The 15,538-nt window shown below is 39.4% G+C and overlaps 1 protein-coding gene across 1 annotated transcript; it reads right to left on the bottom strand.

Annotated features, from left to right (window-relative positions):
* Window positions 1–4,775: 4,775 nt before the first annotated feature.
* Window positions 4,776–14,670, bottom strand: drg1 (developmentally regulated GTP binding protein 1). Its single transcript, XM_005735298.2, has 9 exons — window positions 14,458–14,670; window positions 12,791–12,914; window positions 12,489–12,664; window positions 12,314–12,383; window positions 9,487–9,656; window positions 8,672–8,802; window positions 5,972–6,139; window positions 5,704–5,826; window positions 4,776–5,143 (listed from the first exon to the last, which is right to left on the bottom strand). Exons 1-9 carry the CDS (start codon window positions 14,494–14,496, stop codon window positions 5,044–5,046), a joined length of 1,101 nt encoding a protein of 366 aa, XP_005735355.1. The 5' UTR covers window positions 14,497–14,670; the 3' UTR covers window positions 4,776–5,043.
* Between the last annotated feature and the right edge of the window lie 868 nt (window positions 14,671–15,538).

A 15,538-nucleotide genomic window follows, 5' to 3' on the forward strand; every position in this document is an offset into this window, starting at 1 on the left:
GAGGACCTGCAAACACAAATCTGCCAGTTTAAATTCATAGATAGAGATCTGAAGATTGAATAGCTCAAGCTAAGAGTAGTTTCACATGGGAATGGGAATAGTTGTTCTCATTTAACAATATTCTTGTCAAGTCTAGTTTGAAAAATAAAAACTGTCCGCTGTGATGTGTGTATATAGTGAATTAACCTTACTGAACCTGCTTATCCAGTCCTAACTAGTTTTAGTTTGAGAGGTTTATCGAATATTATACCTTAAAGTGTTTTTTATGCTTCACAGCAGAATTTAGGGCTACGTAATCATTGTTTTGAACGGCAGATGGTGAGGTCTTATTATTTTTCACTTTGCACTGCCATGCTGACTGCAGACTGTAGTGTTTAGGAGGTCGCCTGACAGACGTCCAAAGCTGCTTGTTGACTGTGGCTGTCTTTGTGTCGATATTTCATGTTCTTCTGCTGCCTCCATCAGTTTTCTCAGAGCATGTTCATTCTTTATTCTGAAGTTGTCGTGACTGTGAGTGCGTATGTTTCTGTGTCCCTGTGCATTTGTTAACTCTATTATAGACTGACCACGTACCCAGAATTTACCCGACCTCTCTCTTAATGGCTTGAGCCCCCTCGCATTGGGTAAGTGGTTAACAAAGTGGATGGATGGATGATTCTGTCACTGCAAACTGTCTCTGTGAGACATTTGAGTAGAATGTATTAGTAACACTTACACAATTACTGTATTTAAAATAGCAGCTACAGCTGAGGAATAACAAATGGCATGGCACCACATCCGTAATGAGTTGATTGATTAAAATAAGAGTCGTAAAGAAAGGAGGAGTCTGGTTTTCATATTTCAGATTTATTGGTTTGATGCATTAGTTGGGATTGGACGACACAGACTGAATTTTAAAAGAAATAGCCGACCTCTGCGGAGAAAATGGAGTAATATAATTTGATGATCATTTCAAGAACATAAACTCGGGCTGAGACATATTGGCTTGTAAGTTTCAGGCGTTTCTAAGAGTCTCGTCATTTGATTTACAGATCTGTGATGAGTCTGCAGTCCTTACAAACGACACATTGTTTTAATATATGACCTCTACCAGGCTGAAATCACTGGACATGCTCAAAATCACTGAGCACTTATTGTAATTGATCATTTCCACAAACCTCCCATATTTTTTGCTATCCAACTTATAGATCAAAAAAACAAACACTTTTTTTATATGAATGCTATGAACCTGATTGCTTGCTTTCACTGTTAAGTTTTCCACTTTATTCAACATAACCAGTAAAAATACACAGAATATTTAGATGGTATTAATGAGCCATAGCCCCACATCTTACTGCATCATGAGATTTTATTAAAATATAAACTAAACACTTGTAATATTATTAAAATTGACCCTGTGGTTATTGATCTTCTTTGTGTTTTTCTACCACACACCACCGCTGTCGTCCAGTCTTATTTACTGCCCTATTTTTTTGTGATCATTTCATTTATACATGAATATTTGGAAAAATGCAGAGACATTGAAATAGATATCCAGATAGCTGAGGCAGACAGTGCACACAAGACTCCAAGGTGCTTGGCACAACCATGGACAGAAGATGCACTGCATGGTTAGATCAAGCACAATGGAGTCATGAGCAACGACAAAAAAAAAGTCCAACAGATATTGCACAGATGCAACTCTGCACAAATTGACCAAGCAACGTGCCGTATCGACCAGGTTTTTGTGCAAATGTTAAGTAGCAGGTTTTATTTTTTTCCTGAAAAAAGACACAGCATTGTTAGAATATTTTATGGGTTTTGCTGAAGGACGGTCCTGCAGTCGGAGCTGTCGGCAATGCAAAATTTCAGCAAAATCCAAAAAGTGTGAGAGAAGTGATCTGATCTCATGGGGATGTTTAAAAAAAGAAAGAAAGAAAGAAAGAAAAGAAATGCTACTGGCTGGTCTACGATCAAAAAAAGATGAAGAGACTTGTAGCTAGGAAGAGCTGCAGAATTAAAAAAAGCGAAAGATTACTCACAGGTCATGGTCACTGCGGGAAAAAAGGGCTACACCCTTCCTGCGCACGAACTGCGTCAAACCCCACCCTCTCGCCCTTCACGCCCAACTCTAACAGAGGAAAAAAGTCACCATTTGATCACTTTTCACTCTTTTAAAACTCAAATCTCAAACATTTTTAAGAAAGGACCTCCAGCAGGCCTGAAAAATGTCGGCTTGATTAAATTTGTTTCCTCATTGGGCATTCCCAAAGTGATCAATGGAAACAGAGTTTGGGTAATTCATCTGTGATCTTGTTAGAGTCGCAAGATCTCATAGAGTCCAAGTCCCTGAAATTTTAGTAGTTATTGACTAAAAACAAACCATGCTCCCTGGACACTATTGAATTAAGAATTAGAGATATAGCTACTTCTCTGTAGTCCATCTGGGGTGCATCTGCCATCTACTACGAGCAAAGAAAAACCACTCCTAACATTTTAGTCTTAACTATGTTAAGTGTTCCTGTGTTGTGATACCATCAGGCTAAGAGAGCTTCTTTTCCAAAAGGTTTGACAATCTTGTTACCTTCCCTTGTGTCTCTTTCTAGCTCCCTGAGGACATTTTACTACAATGAAAAGGCACGGCACAATAATCAACTTACAGGGCTCAGCAAGTGAAACCACTTTGTGTGATGAAATTACACCATAATGCATATTAATGCACCAAACAGGAAAAAAGCTGCCTTTGGAAGTGACCAAATGGCACGAAAATTGGAGTACTTTGGGTGAAGATGGTGGGCGGCGGTGATGAAACAGACTTTTGTTTTTCAGAACAATGAGGATGTTTGAAAGGGACGCAGCGCAGCTGATGGGATGGTTTAATGGGTTTTATGCACAGATGATGATTGTGATACATGATTACGCTTACTTACCTTCTATTTTCCTGTCTTCTTCTGGAAACCAACATGGCTTAAAATACTAAGAGAAGTATTTGAAAAAAGTGCTTTCTGAGCTAAAGCAACAAAACCTAAAGCAACTGTTCTTCAAACCTGACCAGCACAATATCACTGAAAACAGTTGGTCTCAACCTACTCTGTGTTTAACGGACAACTTTCCAGCTGCTTTCGTTGGAAAGTCTCCTCTACACATTGTCTTTCCAAGAAACTCACCTTTCCATTCGCTAGCCTCAAAGCGAGCGTAAGGCGCAGGTGGTTGAGGGGTGGTGAAGACCGCTGGGTGCTCTGAGCTGTGTCTTGGGGTCTTCCAGCTTGCTCTACTGGAGACAGACTGTCCTGACTGCGTCCTCAGCACCCTTCAAGTCCCCAACTCCTGCCCCTCCTTCAAGCTAGGAGGGGTTGGTGATGTTCTCTTGGGATAGGTGCACTGGCAAGGAGGACTTGGTCAGGCTGGGATTGGATGTAGGTTGGGGAGTCTGAATGGGGGGGCGCCGGTTCCGCATTTCATAAATATTAATACAGAGTCCTCTCTCTCCAAATGGGTAGATTCTTTAATTTTGTTAGAGGGGGAAGTGCTTTATTCACTTAATGGCTTTTATTAGTGCCCAGTGTTCAACTCTTTCATTAGCTAAAGTGCTGCTATAATTTACAGGGTAAAAGGGGGTGGGGAAGAGGCGGTGTCTGGGAAGGGTTGATCCTGCTGCTGCTGCTGCTTCTGCTGGACAGGCAGGCTTCACCTTCAACCACTGCAGCTTTTACTAAAAAGTGGCTTTTGGGCTAAAAGAACTGGAGTCAAAAGATATCAAATACACTCCATGAACCGTTATACTGTCGGTCATGCTGTCTCACTTTCACATCTGTTTTTTTTCTAAACACATCTGTGCAAATCTAAAGTGTTAAGGATGATCCCGAATTAGACACTGTAACCAATTTATTTTAGAAAAAAAGCACAATGTTGATGACACTTCTAACAAATAAGTGGCTTTTTACCTATGAGCAGAGAAAGATTTTGTGGAAACATGCAGTGGATTTCTCTCGCTGGCAAACTGGAATCATTTTTCTTTGCGGTTCCATATCATATTAATTTAGTAAATGAAGATAAAAGCATGCATTTTTTTGCAATACTATATCCAATATATGATAAAATGCCTGCATTTGATGTATACATATTAAATATACTGTAAGGGTCTCCTATTTAGCTTGGCAACATCTTTGCATGGGTTTTGCACACACGCTTGATAATTAAAAAACAAAACATGAGTATCTTTCATGTTTGGACTGCTTGATTTCACTCTTCAAATTTCTAATCTAGCCATATTATACCACAGTTTACATGCTTGGTGTCATCCATCGCATTCATTCATTAGCTTCTGGTACTCGCACTCCGAGTGGTCTTGTTGTAACATACGGACATTAAATAACACCAACTTCCAAGAGTGCACCCAGTGCCAATAAAAAGCAGCTTTATTTTGCTCTGTGGAGTTTGGCTACTTGTGAACATCCCAACAACCCTCAGACTGCATCTGAGTGAATGAACTTATTAACCTGAGTGGCCGTCCCCACCAGAGAGCGGGGGAGTGGGTGGGCCACCAGTTTGAATAACTATCCCCATCATCAATGTCATATAAATCTCTTTCCCCCCCTCCCCCCTCTGAGCCACAGTTAAATGTTAGCCACAATGCTGGCTGCGGGTACGCATCTGCAACATTTCTGTCGGATTTTTCCTAAAAAACCAAATTTAGCACAACACAGAACACTCCTGGTTACACTTTTTGATAAAGTAATAAATCTATTATCTGAATAAAAGCACAGAATAATAAAAAGCATAAAATAACAGACACATTGAGATTCCACTGTGATTTTATTGTACAGTTCTTTTAGGAGTCAATGGAAGCCTTAACCAATATTCAATATGAACTATTCATGGTGTTAAGTACTGTGTGTTACTTTAAATATGACACTTTAACCTGCCATTGTTTTAAATCAATGAAAGCAAAAACAACAGATGCTGTAATGACAGACATGTCCGGTAGTTTATTGAGCAGCTGTACAGAACACTTTGTGATAACATGGGTCATGCAGTGAGCATTAAGAATCCTTTTTTTTTTTTTTACTTTTTCACCAGCTGGATAACATCTTCATCCTCCATCACATGGTCCTTGCCCACCTTTTGAGGGTTGTGCTTTACAGAGGAGCCCCAAACAAGTGCACTGAAAGAAAGAGTTAAGAAAAAAAAAAAAAAAAAAGAGTTTGATCCTGGTTGACTGATGATTCGTTCAAGAGTGTGAAAAGAAAAGATATCAGGCCATTATAAAGTAGCCCTACAAATCATTCTTTGCTACAGCTCTATTATAAAGGAACCTACTGGGTATGTGACATCCTTAAGGAGCAAAAGCTTCCATGTGTCACAGTTTCACCCGTCCGTTCCCTTGAGGATGGCTAATGCTCAGCAGCACTAACATAATGAATGATTGACGATGTTATCTTGCCAGGGCCATTTGGAGATGGTGGTGCAACACGCGGTCACATGTCTAAAAATCAAACGTTCCAGCGATGGAAACATTTAGTCTGGTAAATGTTGCCATTAAGGGAGGTGATAGAGTCATGAGAAAAAGAATGTCCACCCAGTTTTGGTTTTAAGGTTTTGACGCATAAAAACACATTAAGAATAATCTGATCAACACCACACTCTAAAATCACTTATACACAACCTCAGATGACAAAAATATTTTTAAAATATTAGCATTTTAGCTAAGGCAACTATACTCACTACTTAAATTCTTTGATGAGGTTTTTGTGAATCTTCATGCAGAAATCCTCCACTGAAGTTCGGTCATTGGGGAGCACAACAGGAGACGTGTAATCAGGAAGCTGGCCTTTGGGTTTGGTGTAGCTGTAAGTAAACGTATCATCTCAGTAACTTTTTCCAGTTTGAACACACAAACACTTCAATTTTCCAAAGACTTGCTTTAAATCTATAACTGACTTTCGCCACATTCACAGCATCTTTTGCAGGTTGTATTGATGGAAATTCTTACATGCGCACAAGCCTTAAGTAGTCCCACATCCTCTCCAGCAGGTCATCAAAGTTCCAGCGGTGGTGGGCTGAGATGGGCACAGTGTGGGGCACTTTGTAGATGATGTCGAGCTCTTCAATGGAGATCTGGTCGATTTTGTTGAGCACATAAATGCATGGGATGTAGACGCTGTTGGGACAGGGACAGAGTCTGTAAGTGAAACCACTACATACTCAGTTATACTAAATAATCCAAGAAAGAAAATGGTGAATAAATGAGTCTATATTTTGGTGCAGCATGAAGCCTTCTACTACATTTACTTGTTAACTAACATGTCAGCTGAAACGCAAATGTTAGATATTACAACTAATGCCATTTGCCTAGCACAGGGTGCACACGGTCTCAAACAGAAGATTTACAAATCAATTACTTTTGGCAGAATAACTCCTAATGAATATCATTATAAATTCATAGAGCTTGCAGTAAAAGTAAGATCAGGTGACCTTGAACTATCCCTCGGTGTTGCTGCTGTTGGCTCAGAATAATGCACGACCTCCCATAATGCATTAGCCTCTTTCACTCCTCTTGCACTTACATGCGACTAGAGTAAGTCCTTTTTTTGCACTCTGTCACAGTTTGTGCTTTGCCATCTCTGTGCTTTTCCCTTTCCCCTCACAGCAGATGGCTGCTCCACCCTGAGCCGCGTTCTGCCAGAAGCCTCTTCCTGTTGAAAATGAGTTTTTCTTCCCACTGATGCCAAGTTTGTGTTCATAAGGAAATCGCTGAATCACTGGGGTTCGTCTATAATGTTGTCTTTAGCTTAAAATATTAAGTGTCTTGAGACCATTGTGATGATTTGGTGCTACATAAATAAAACTGAACTGCATTGTCAACTATACACTCTAGTATACTCTGAGTCACTGACATGCTCTACTGTTTCTACTACATTTAGTAAGACATTTAATTCCTTTATTCCGCTTGTTGATTTTGAGATATTTTGTTTTTCATATAAAGCTTAATATTTTCATTTAAATGTAAACTTATCTTAATTTATTGTATTTATTTTTTAACTTCAAATTACTTTCTGCCTTATTTCTTTTGACATATCTTATTTTATCGATCTATATACTGTTTAAGCACTACTGCCTGATGTGGAGTTTACACGCCTGGGTTCTCGCTGTACTTCCTTCCAGTCCAAAGACATGCAGTTAGTGGGTTTAAGTTAATTGGTGATTGCAAATTGGCTGTCTGTGTCGGTGTGAATCGTTGTCTGTCTCTCCATGTTAGTCCTGCCACAGACTGGTGTTTTATCCAGGGTGTACCCCACATCTCTATGGTAGCTGTGATAGCCTCGAACCCTCTGCTACCCTGAATCGGATAAATGGAAGAGAATGGCTGGATGGATGGAATAAATAATGTATATTTCATTCAATTGTATAACAGGTGGTTACAGTTTCCACTGTGTCCATTTTCCTCCCAAAGTTCAGTAATTTTCTGAAGGAAAAAGTGTTTACTTTTCACAGGAACATTTGATTTAATTTTTTTATATGTATGTATATTAAGTAATTTTAATCATGTTTAAAATATGTAGTGCTACATTTCCTTTTGTTAAGACACCTCTCTTCAAATAAATACTGTAAGTATACAGGCAAGGAGGGGGCCCCGCCTAATGCTTTATGCAATTACAGTTAATAGGCCCATAGGAATTATGAGAATTTTTAAAAATATTTTGCCCTTATGAAACATCACAGTGGATTTTAACTCAATTAAACGTGAATGAAAGCCAGAATTTCAGCATTAATTCAAGGGATTTTCACAAAAAACCCTTCTCTGCTCAGGTTCAGCCAAATGCTGCAAAACTGATCAGACAGAGCTTTGCAGTGCAAATGGATGATGACCCAAAGCATACTGCAAAAGCAATGACGAGTTTCTCAAGGGAAAGAAATGAGACATTCTTCAGTGGCCAAGTCACCTGATCTCAAATCAGTAGAGCAGCTTTTCAGTTATTAAATACAAAAGTGAGGGCAGAGAGACCCACAAACAAGCAGCAGCTGAAGGCAGCTGTGGTAAAAGCCTAGTGGAGCATCTCATGGGAGGAAACAACATCTTGTGATGTCCAAGGGTGACTTCAAGCACTCACTGCAAGAATTACAAAAAAAAAGTCCTTGTATTTAAAATTATGTTTGTCCAATTACTTTTCAGGATTGTTTAGGATTTACAGCATTAAGAAATGCTGTAAATTCTAAACACGTAATGCATTTTTTGGCCAAATCCCTTACAATAAAGCTGAAAGTCTGGACTTCAGACTTTGATTGGCCAGTCTTAAGATCCACAATGGGGGTGTGCAGGATTTAGACATTATTTAAAAAATATTCTATAGACATAGTGTTTGATAAATTTGTTTCTTTGCAGAAATTGTAGTTTTTATTTTATTGTATTGTGGTCTTTCTCCTAGTTGCTTTTTTCAGAGGAGGGACCATGCTCAACTCCACACATCTCTGATCCCATATTTGTTGACTTCTTATATTAAGATAAAAACCTTTGAGTCATCTAAGTAAGATTAAAACAGGAGTTCTCCCAGATGCTGCCTAGCACATAAACAGCATATTTAAATCCATCTGTAGCGGGAATGATGGGAGTGTTAAATGGGATTTCAGACCGGCAGGCCACACCCACTGAGAATGACTAAGAAAGGCCCATTGTGACACTTCAGCAGCTCACCGATTTCCCTCCACCACATCGATGAGGTCATCAGCTGTGGAGTCACTGCGCAGAGTGATGTCGGCGTTGTGGATCTTGTACTCTGCCAAGATACTCTTAACTGTTTCAGCGTCAAGCTCACTCTGTGCACACTGGAGAGAGAAAGAGAGAGTGCATGTGGATGGATGACTTAAAGTAACACAAAAAAGCAAGAAAATAGTCATTAAAAAAAGTCACAATTTAAAGATCTATATTAATCAATTATTACATATTAGAGTCAGCAATACAATAAAAATCCATATGTTCTAATCCATGTGGCATCACTACCCATTTCTGCATCTAAATGCTCTGCTGAATTAATAAAAGTGGCTGCTCTCCAAGGTGTTACAATAAACTGCAAAATATGAAAAACATTCAGCTCTGGACATAAACGAAAGAGGGAAAATTAAATACCACCCATGTTTGTTTGATTAGAGAAAATGGGATAGCTGACATTCTGCTACCTCATGATGAGCTACAGAACTACTGTTAGGCTAACATTAGCGCAGGTAAGCTGTAGCAAGAGGGTTAAACTGTTCTCGAAAGTACAGATAGACACAAATGCCGGACAGGAGGATAAACACCAATAAAGGACAAAACATCAAAATGTCTGGGACTGTGAGATTTTAAAAACTTAGCTTGGAGAACACATTACACTTGAATGTAGAGGCTTTAACTTTAATGACAAGTAAATGATGTTTTAAGTATCAGTGTAATTGTTCACTTGAGTTTTTAATTCTAAAGTGAAAACTGTAACTGTGAAGTATCATTTAGTGTGTTTATTATATGAGACGTACCGTAGCGGTAAAGTTGATGCCTCCTTTGTCCTTTTTCTTGAAACCAATGTTTGGTGGTTGCTTGTTAAGCCGAATGCCAAAGCCTTCCAGCTCATGTTCTATTAGCTTCTTATGAAGAAGAGGCTTCAACACATCGAGCACTATCAGAATCAGATTGCAGGTTCGAGCCACTGTGAGAGAGCGGAAAAAGAAACAATAACATCAGTCAGAAATGTGTAAAAAGAAATCCCAGTTGAAGTACACCTGTTCAGTTGCTCGTTAATGCAAATATGAAATCAACCAATCACAAGGCAATATTTAGACATATAGCCAGGTAGATCATATGGGTCAAGACGACTTGCTGAAGTTCTAACTTGAGCTTCAGAATGGGGATTTAAGTGACTTTGGTTTTTGATGCAGGACGAGCTGGTCTGCATTTCGGAAAAAGCTTTCAGGATCAACAGAATTGTCTGAAAAAGGGAAAATATCCAGAGAGTGCTGTGAGGAGTGCTTTTTATGGAAACCAAATGACCACTCCATAAACACATGGCACAATACAGGAGGGAAAGCTCAACAGAACAAAACAAATGAACTTAAAGGAGAAAGCACATTTTTTGAGGATGCCAGTGTTCACATTTTGGACCACGAACACAGACGGTTTGAGAGACGAGTAAAGAAGTCCATCTACATCCACTGTGAATGTCTGTCACTAAACAGAGGTGGTGGGTGTGACACGACTTATCAGCCACCTACAATGCAAATTTGAGAAACTTTCCCGAGCATTTCAACACCCACTCTCACCTTGCCTCAGGTGACCTCGATAGCTCATATGAGGTGCAAGAAATGTTTTCACAAACCTAAAGAAATCTGGTTACCTTCTTTTCAAGCACTTAAGACTACCATGACCTGTAAAATCTACATAGACCACTGAGCACTATTTAAAATGTCACAGCCTACCTAGGTATTGTTGCAGCAGGATAGCAAACCATGTCACAAAGCATCTTAAAACAGATTTTGTAAACATGACATTAAGTTGTCAGCAGCTGATAAATCTGCAGCAACTGTGTCCCGTTATCATGTAAATATCTGAGGAATGTTTCCAGCACCTTGTTGAATCTGTGCCACATAGAATGAAAGCAGTTCTAATGGAAGTACCACAACCTGGTACAATGAAAGCGTAACTAATAAATTGTCCAGTGAGTGGATAAAGCTGAGGTTCACTGCCTGGCCATAATGGTCAAAAGAAATCTTTGAGCAGGCTTGCACTTTTTGATGCCAGAGAAAAATGTAACAGTAATGAAGAGGCTCATGAAAGGAAGAGCTTAAAACACCAAGACTTTATTCAAGAGTGTAGAGTGAAAGGGTGGCAAGTATGTCTGTTTCCTCTAGAAGTGGGGTGTGGAAGGTTCCCAGTATAGTCACTGTAGATGGCACTCACTACACTCAGAGTTTCAGAAAATGAGCGGAAGACAGCTGTATGCAGGATGGTGGAAGCAGCAGAAAGAGCCTCTTATGGGCTCTGGTATAAAAGGGAGGTGTAGGGTTGGAAGTGTGGAGGTGGTGGGCAGTGATTTGGCCATCGCTGCTGACACGCCAGATGGAGGGTGTTGCAGTTAAGGGTTGAAACGCCAGGTTAAGCCTGGGCATGACATCAGCTCCAGGCCAAAGGCCACAGTCAATCTGTAGAGCATCAGCAGTTGTGTTTTAAGCAAACTTTAGATAAACACGTGAAACATTGTCTCACTGAAAATCATTGATTTTAGTGTTCTCGCATCTACAAATACAACATCTTATGATTTGTCTATAAATATATACAGGAGAAAGCTAAATTCTAGTAGCACTATTAGCAGTGCTGCCATTAGGGCTGGGCCATATCATACCGTTCACGGTAATACCGGTATAATGTTGGGCAACGATAAGAAAATGAAATATCGCGATAGAATATGGGTAAAACGCGCATGCGCAGTGCCGTTGTTTTCATACGCACACGACGGAAAAAGCATGGCGGCGACGGAGAATGAGAAGGGCGAAAGCGGATCGTTGAATGAAACGGATGAACCAGAATTGGTTTGTAAAAATGCTGCAACTTCAGTGGTGTGGAACTGGTTAAGCTTTCGTCTGTCAGATACACAACAAGGCACTATTTTTGGTAGTGCATGCTAGTGGGCCGTCGTTATTACCATGTTTTTTGGAAAATGCGGCACACTTAAAATCAATCCTTCGATTTTTCTGAAAATCGACAGTGCCCCTCATAATCCCGTGTGCCTTATGTATGAATTCTGGTTGTGTTTACTGACCTCGAAACGATTTTATGTCGTACACGGCGCTCGAAAATCTGTCAAATGTTTTAGTACGACTTTGCTAAGCTACAAACCCACAGCGCTTGATGGATTGTCGGAGCATTACGGCTATCGTAGGCAGGCGCCTCGCTGAGTGATACGTACTGTGCTTCAGCATAATATTACGGTATTGTGTGTGTATAACCTCTTAAGTTTAGTGGATATTATACATGGTTATGCTGAGGATATGTCGGCCAATTTCCACTGGAAATGCCTTTTGGTTTAACTGTCAGCAAGGAGTTTGCATTTGCACTGTTAAATTTTTATAGAACTTTAATGCACATAAAAAACAGCTGCTTGTTTAAGTGAAAATACATTGATGGGGTTTTTTGCACTAATAAAGTTGTGGAGTTGTAAAGTATTTTGTCTAGTGCCAATTATATCGTCAGTTATATCGTTATCGCAAATTTTCAAATGTATATCGTGATAAATATTTTTGGTCATATTGCCCTGCTCTAACTGCCATTGTAATTCCCTCCAAGCAGATTCCACTGTAATCAAATCATTACCTGCGATGACCTGTCGGCCTCTGCCCTTTCCATCTTTGGCGCCCTCAATGATTCCTGGGAGATCCAGGAGCTAAAAAGGACGAAGTCAGAAAAAGAAAAATATAAGCAAATAACTTAAACCTTACCACAGCATGAACAATATTCCAGATTTTGAAGAAAGCAGAAACTCTTGTACCTGAATTTTAGCACCTTTATACCGAATGACTCCAGGTACTGTTGTTAGAGTGGTGAACTCGTAGGCAGCAACCTCAGAGTATACACCTGCAAGGTTACTTAGCAGTGTAGACTTTCCTACAGAAGGAAAGCCGACAAAGCCGACACGAGCGTCACCGGTTTTCGCTACATCAAAACCTAAAAGTTGGAGGAAACACATGAAAAAAAAATCAAATATGCATTAGCATTCTTTGCCGGGCAAAAATAAAGAAATATTTAAAAAAAAAAGGTAACACCATTAGGACACAAGTATCCTGATCTCACCTTCTCCTGTCCCACCACCGCTGCCTCCTTTAGGTGTGATGAGTTCCCTTCTGAGTTTGGCAAGACGTGCTTTGAGCAGACCCAAGTGGTGAGCTGTGGCCTTGTTCTTCTGCGTCCTGGCCATCTACAGTGAACAATAATACCAGTCTGCATGAGAACTTTCTAAAAATCATTAAGTAAGCAGTTTTTACTGACTGCACTCAGGTACAGTCATGGTGAAACTTAAAACAGAATAGACTTATCCTTTACAATTCCAAATTTAATTTTGCCCATCTGGATTTACTGTAATGTCAGTGCAGTAACAACACAGTAACAACACTATAAACCTGCTCCCATTCTCTCATGTTGTACAGTTTTTACTTTATGCCAACTTAAATGCAAGAGTTTCTTACATTTGACATGCAACTTTAACTCAAGCTTACATACCTGAATGATCATAGTTAAGGCAAAGAGTTTTTTTTAACCCTCAATTAACAGATATTCATTCATTTTATTTAATAATCCTAGTTTTTCTGTCCATTTGATAAATAATACAGTTTAAAGCATTTAATGTGGGAGGAAACATTTTTAATAGGCAGAAAAGTCCTGGCCAAGATCAACACAGCTGTGTTTCTCTGCACATTAAAATGTACACCTAGTGCTGGTCTCAAGTTAAAGATAAATGGGTAGGTTGTGACAGGGAGGGCGTCCGGTGTAAAGTCTTTGCCAAATCAAACACGTTAGCTAGAAATGTTACTAGTGACTTACAAGAACTGCTACTGGTACAACTGACCAGCAGGGTGGCTGCTAATGGCCAAAGACTGAGAAAGAATAGTAGGGGAAGGCATGTTTGGAGGCAGTAAAATAGAAGGCAAGATTTTAAATGTAGGAATTATGGCTGGTAAAGTGAGAGAGATGGCTAACAAAGGAAAGGATGTTCAAGATGGATCTGCCAGGCAGGGAGATAAGAGGACGACCACAGAGAAGACCGATGAAAGCAATGATCTGCTGTGGCAACCCTTAAAGAAGACAGTGAAACAAGTCGTCTTTGCACTGCAACCTGGAGAGTTTCCTTTTACTGCCTCTGATAATACAGTAAGGTTTCCATTAAAAACTAGAAAAGGCATTTTCTGAAGAAACTGCAGCGTGAATGCCGATAGCTGAATGTTTTGAGCTGAAATGAAACAATTGCTGAATGTTAAGCTAAAGTTAAGTTTAAACTAAACTAAAAACTTAAACAAAAACATTCAGTGTAATTTAAAGCAAGTACCCCTGCTGGTACGAACTCTTATGTTCAAATTTGAGGCTTTCTCAATACAACAACAGACGGCACACCATACAAAGATCATAATATATGGATACGTGTGAATTAAAAGACAACACTGTCGTTTTAAGTTAACTTGTATTGAACAGTTAAAGTGTACACATTATGTAAAGGCGAACTTGTTACTTGTTACCACCATCAGCACGTCCGTTACACTGTCTTATATGATTAGTAATGGATTCACAAGTTCACTGACTGGGTAAAGCAACTTTATATGCACTTTGTGGCCAAAAGAAAAAATGTGAGTTAGAAATATTAAGAGCAAAACAAAGCCCGGCTGTAATATTTTTGCTAACGCTAACAGCTTGTGGCTAGCTTAAACGTGACAGTCAGCGGGTTAGCCCGCCCGCTGTTTCCATCTTACCTCATTTTCAATTTCTGCTATTTTGGCGAGTATACTCATGGTGACGGTGTTCCCCGTGTAAAATTCACGTTACCGATTGAAACTGAAAAGGTTTTACATGGAAGTTGGCAAAGTTATTGGGGGTACTTTAGCATGCACACCACACGAACGCGGTGGTGCGGTGTTTCCAGGGAAATCTCGCGAGAACCCGGACAGAGGCGGGGCGTGATACCCGGTGCGTTGACCAATGACAGCCCGCGTTCACTCACAGGTTGCTCACTGAACAAAAAAGAGAAACGCCAACGCAGCATGAGCTTCCATAAGTGCAAATGCTTCATTTGCGAATCAGGAAGGTGGAATTTAGTACAACTAAAATTTCAAATAAAATGTATAAACACAAGTACTGCTATAGTACGGCTATGGATAATGGAAAATCCCATTATTCATTTGGAAAGGTTGTTCTACTTCACTGGATATCAGGAAAAAAAACGTTTAGTTAACTTGCTTGATAAATCCCAGTTAGCTCTTCGAGGAAAAAAAATCTTTACGTCAAAACGTACAACAAAGCTATTAAACACAATATTTTATTAAGAATTATTAATGAGGCCTGTGTGCCTGTGCAGATGAGCATTGGCTTGTACTTTTCTCAAGTTTCGGATGTTTCTGAGTTGTGAGGAGACATCGTCGCTCTAAATTGATTTAAATAACTGTTTTACGCTGTAAAACATCAGATTTAATCAGTGTCTAGCTGAGAATGTACCACTGTTGTCTTATATAGTCATACAAAAGTTGTACCTAAAATACTGCATGAGTACATTTCCTCAGGTTGGATAGTGCGCTTTTATTTATTTTGCTCTTTTAATGAAATAATCCACAAGTTAAATATTAGAAGTGCTTTTCAGTATAAAACAAAACTATTTAACTACACATGAACTAAATTATCGTCCCCTAAATTAGGTTATGAATAAAAAACACCTCTATAGAAGAAAATTTTGATGAAAAAATAAGCTCGTGGGCCACTTCACTGAGTACACCTTAGTGATATGAGGTTAGAATACCCTTTGCCTTTTGAGTAGCCTTAATTCTTCGTGACACAGATTCA

Source organism: Pundamilia nyererei, unplaced genomic scaffold (assembly GCF_000239375.1).
Source record: "Pundamilia nyererei isolate P.nyererei 1_Seehausen unplaced genomic scaffold, PunNye1.0 scaffold00063, whole genome shotgun sequence".
NCBI classification, from domain to species: domain Eukaryota; kingdom Metazoa; phylum Chordata; class Actinopteri; order Cichliformes; family Cichlidae; genus Pundamilia; species Pundamilia nyererei.

Bases quoted from the DNA above. Each gene is read 5' to 3' on its own strand.
- drg1 (XM_005735298.2), bottom strand. From the start codon at position 14,496: ATGAGTATACTCGCCAAAATAGCAGAAATTGAAAATGAG. The intron at 12,384-12,488 runs GTACAAGAGTTT...CGTCCTTTTTAG, and splicing joins ATAAAGGTGCTAAAATTCAG to CTCCTGGATCTCCCAGGAAT. The intron at 5,827-5,971 runs GTAAGAATTTCC...GTTTACTTACAG, and splicing joins TACTTAAGGCTTGTGCGCAT to CTACACCAAACCCAAAGGCC.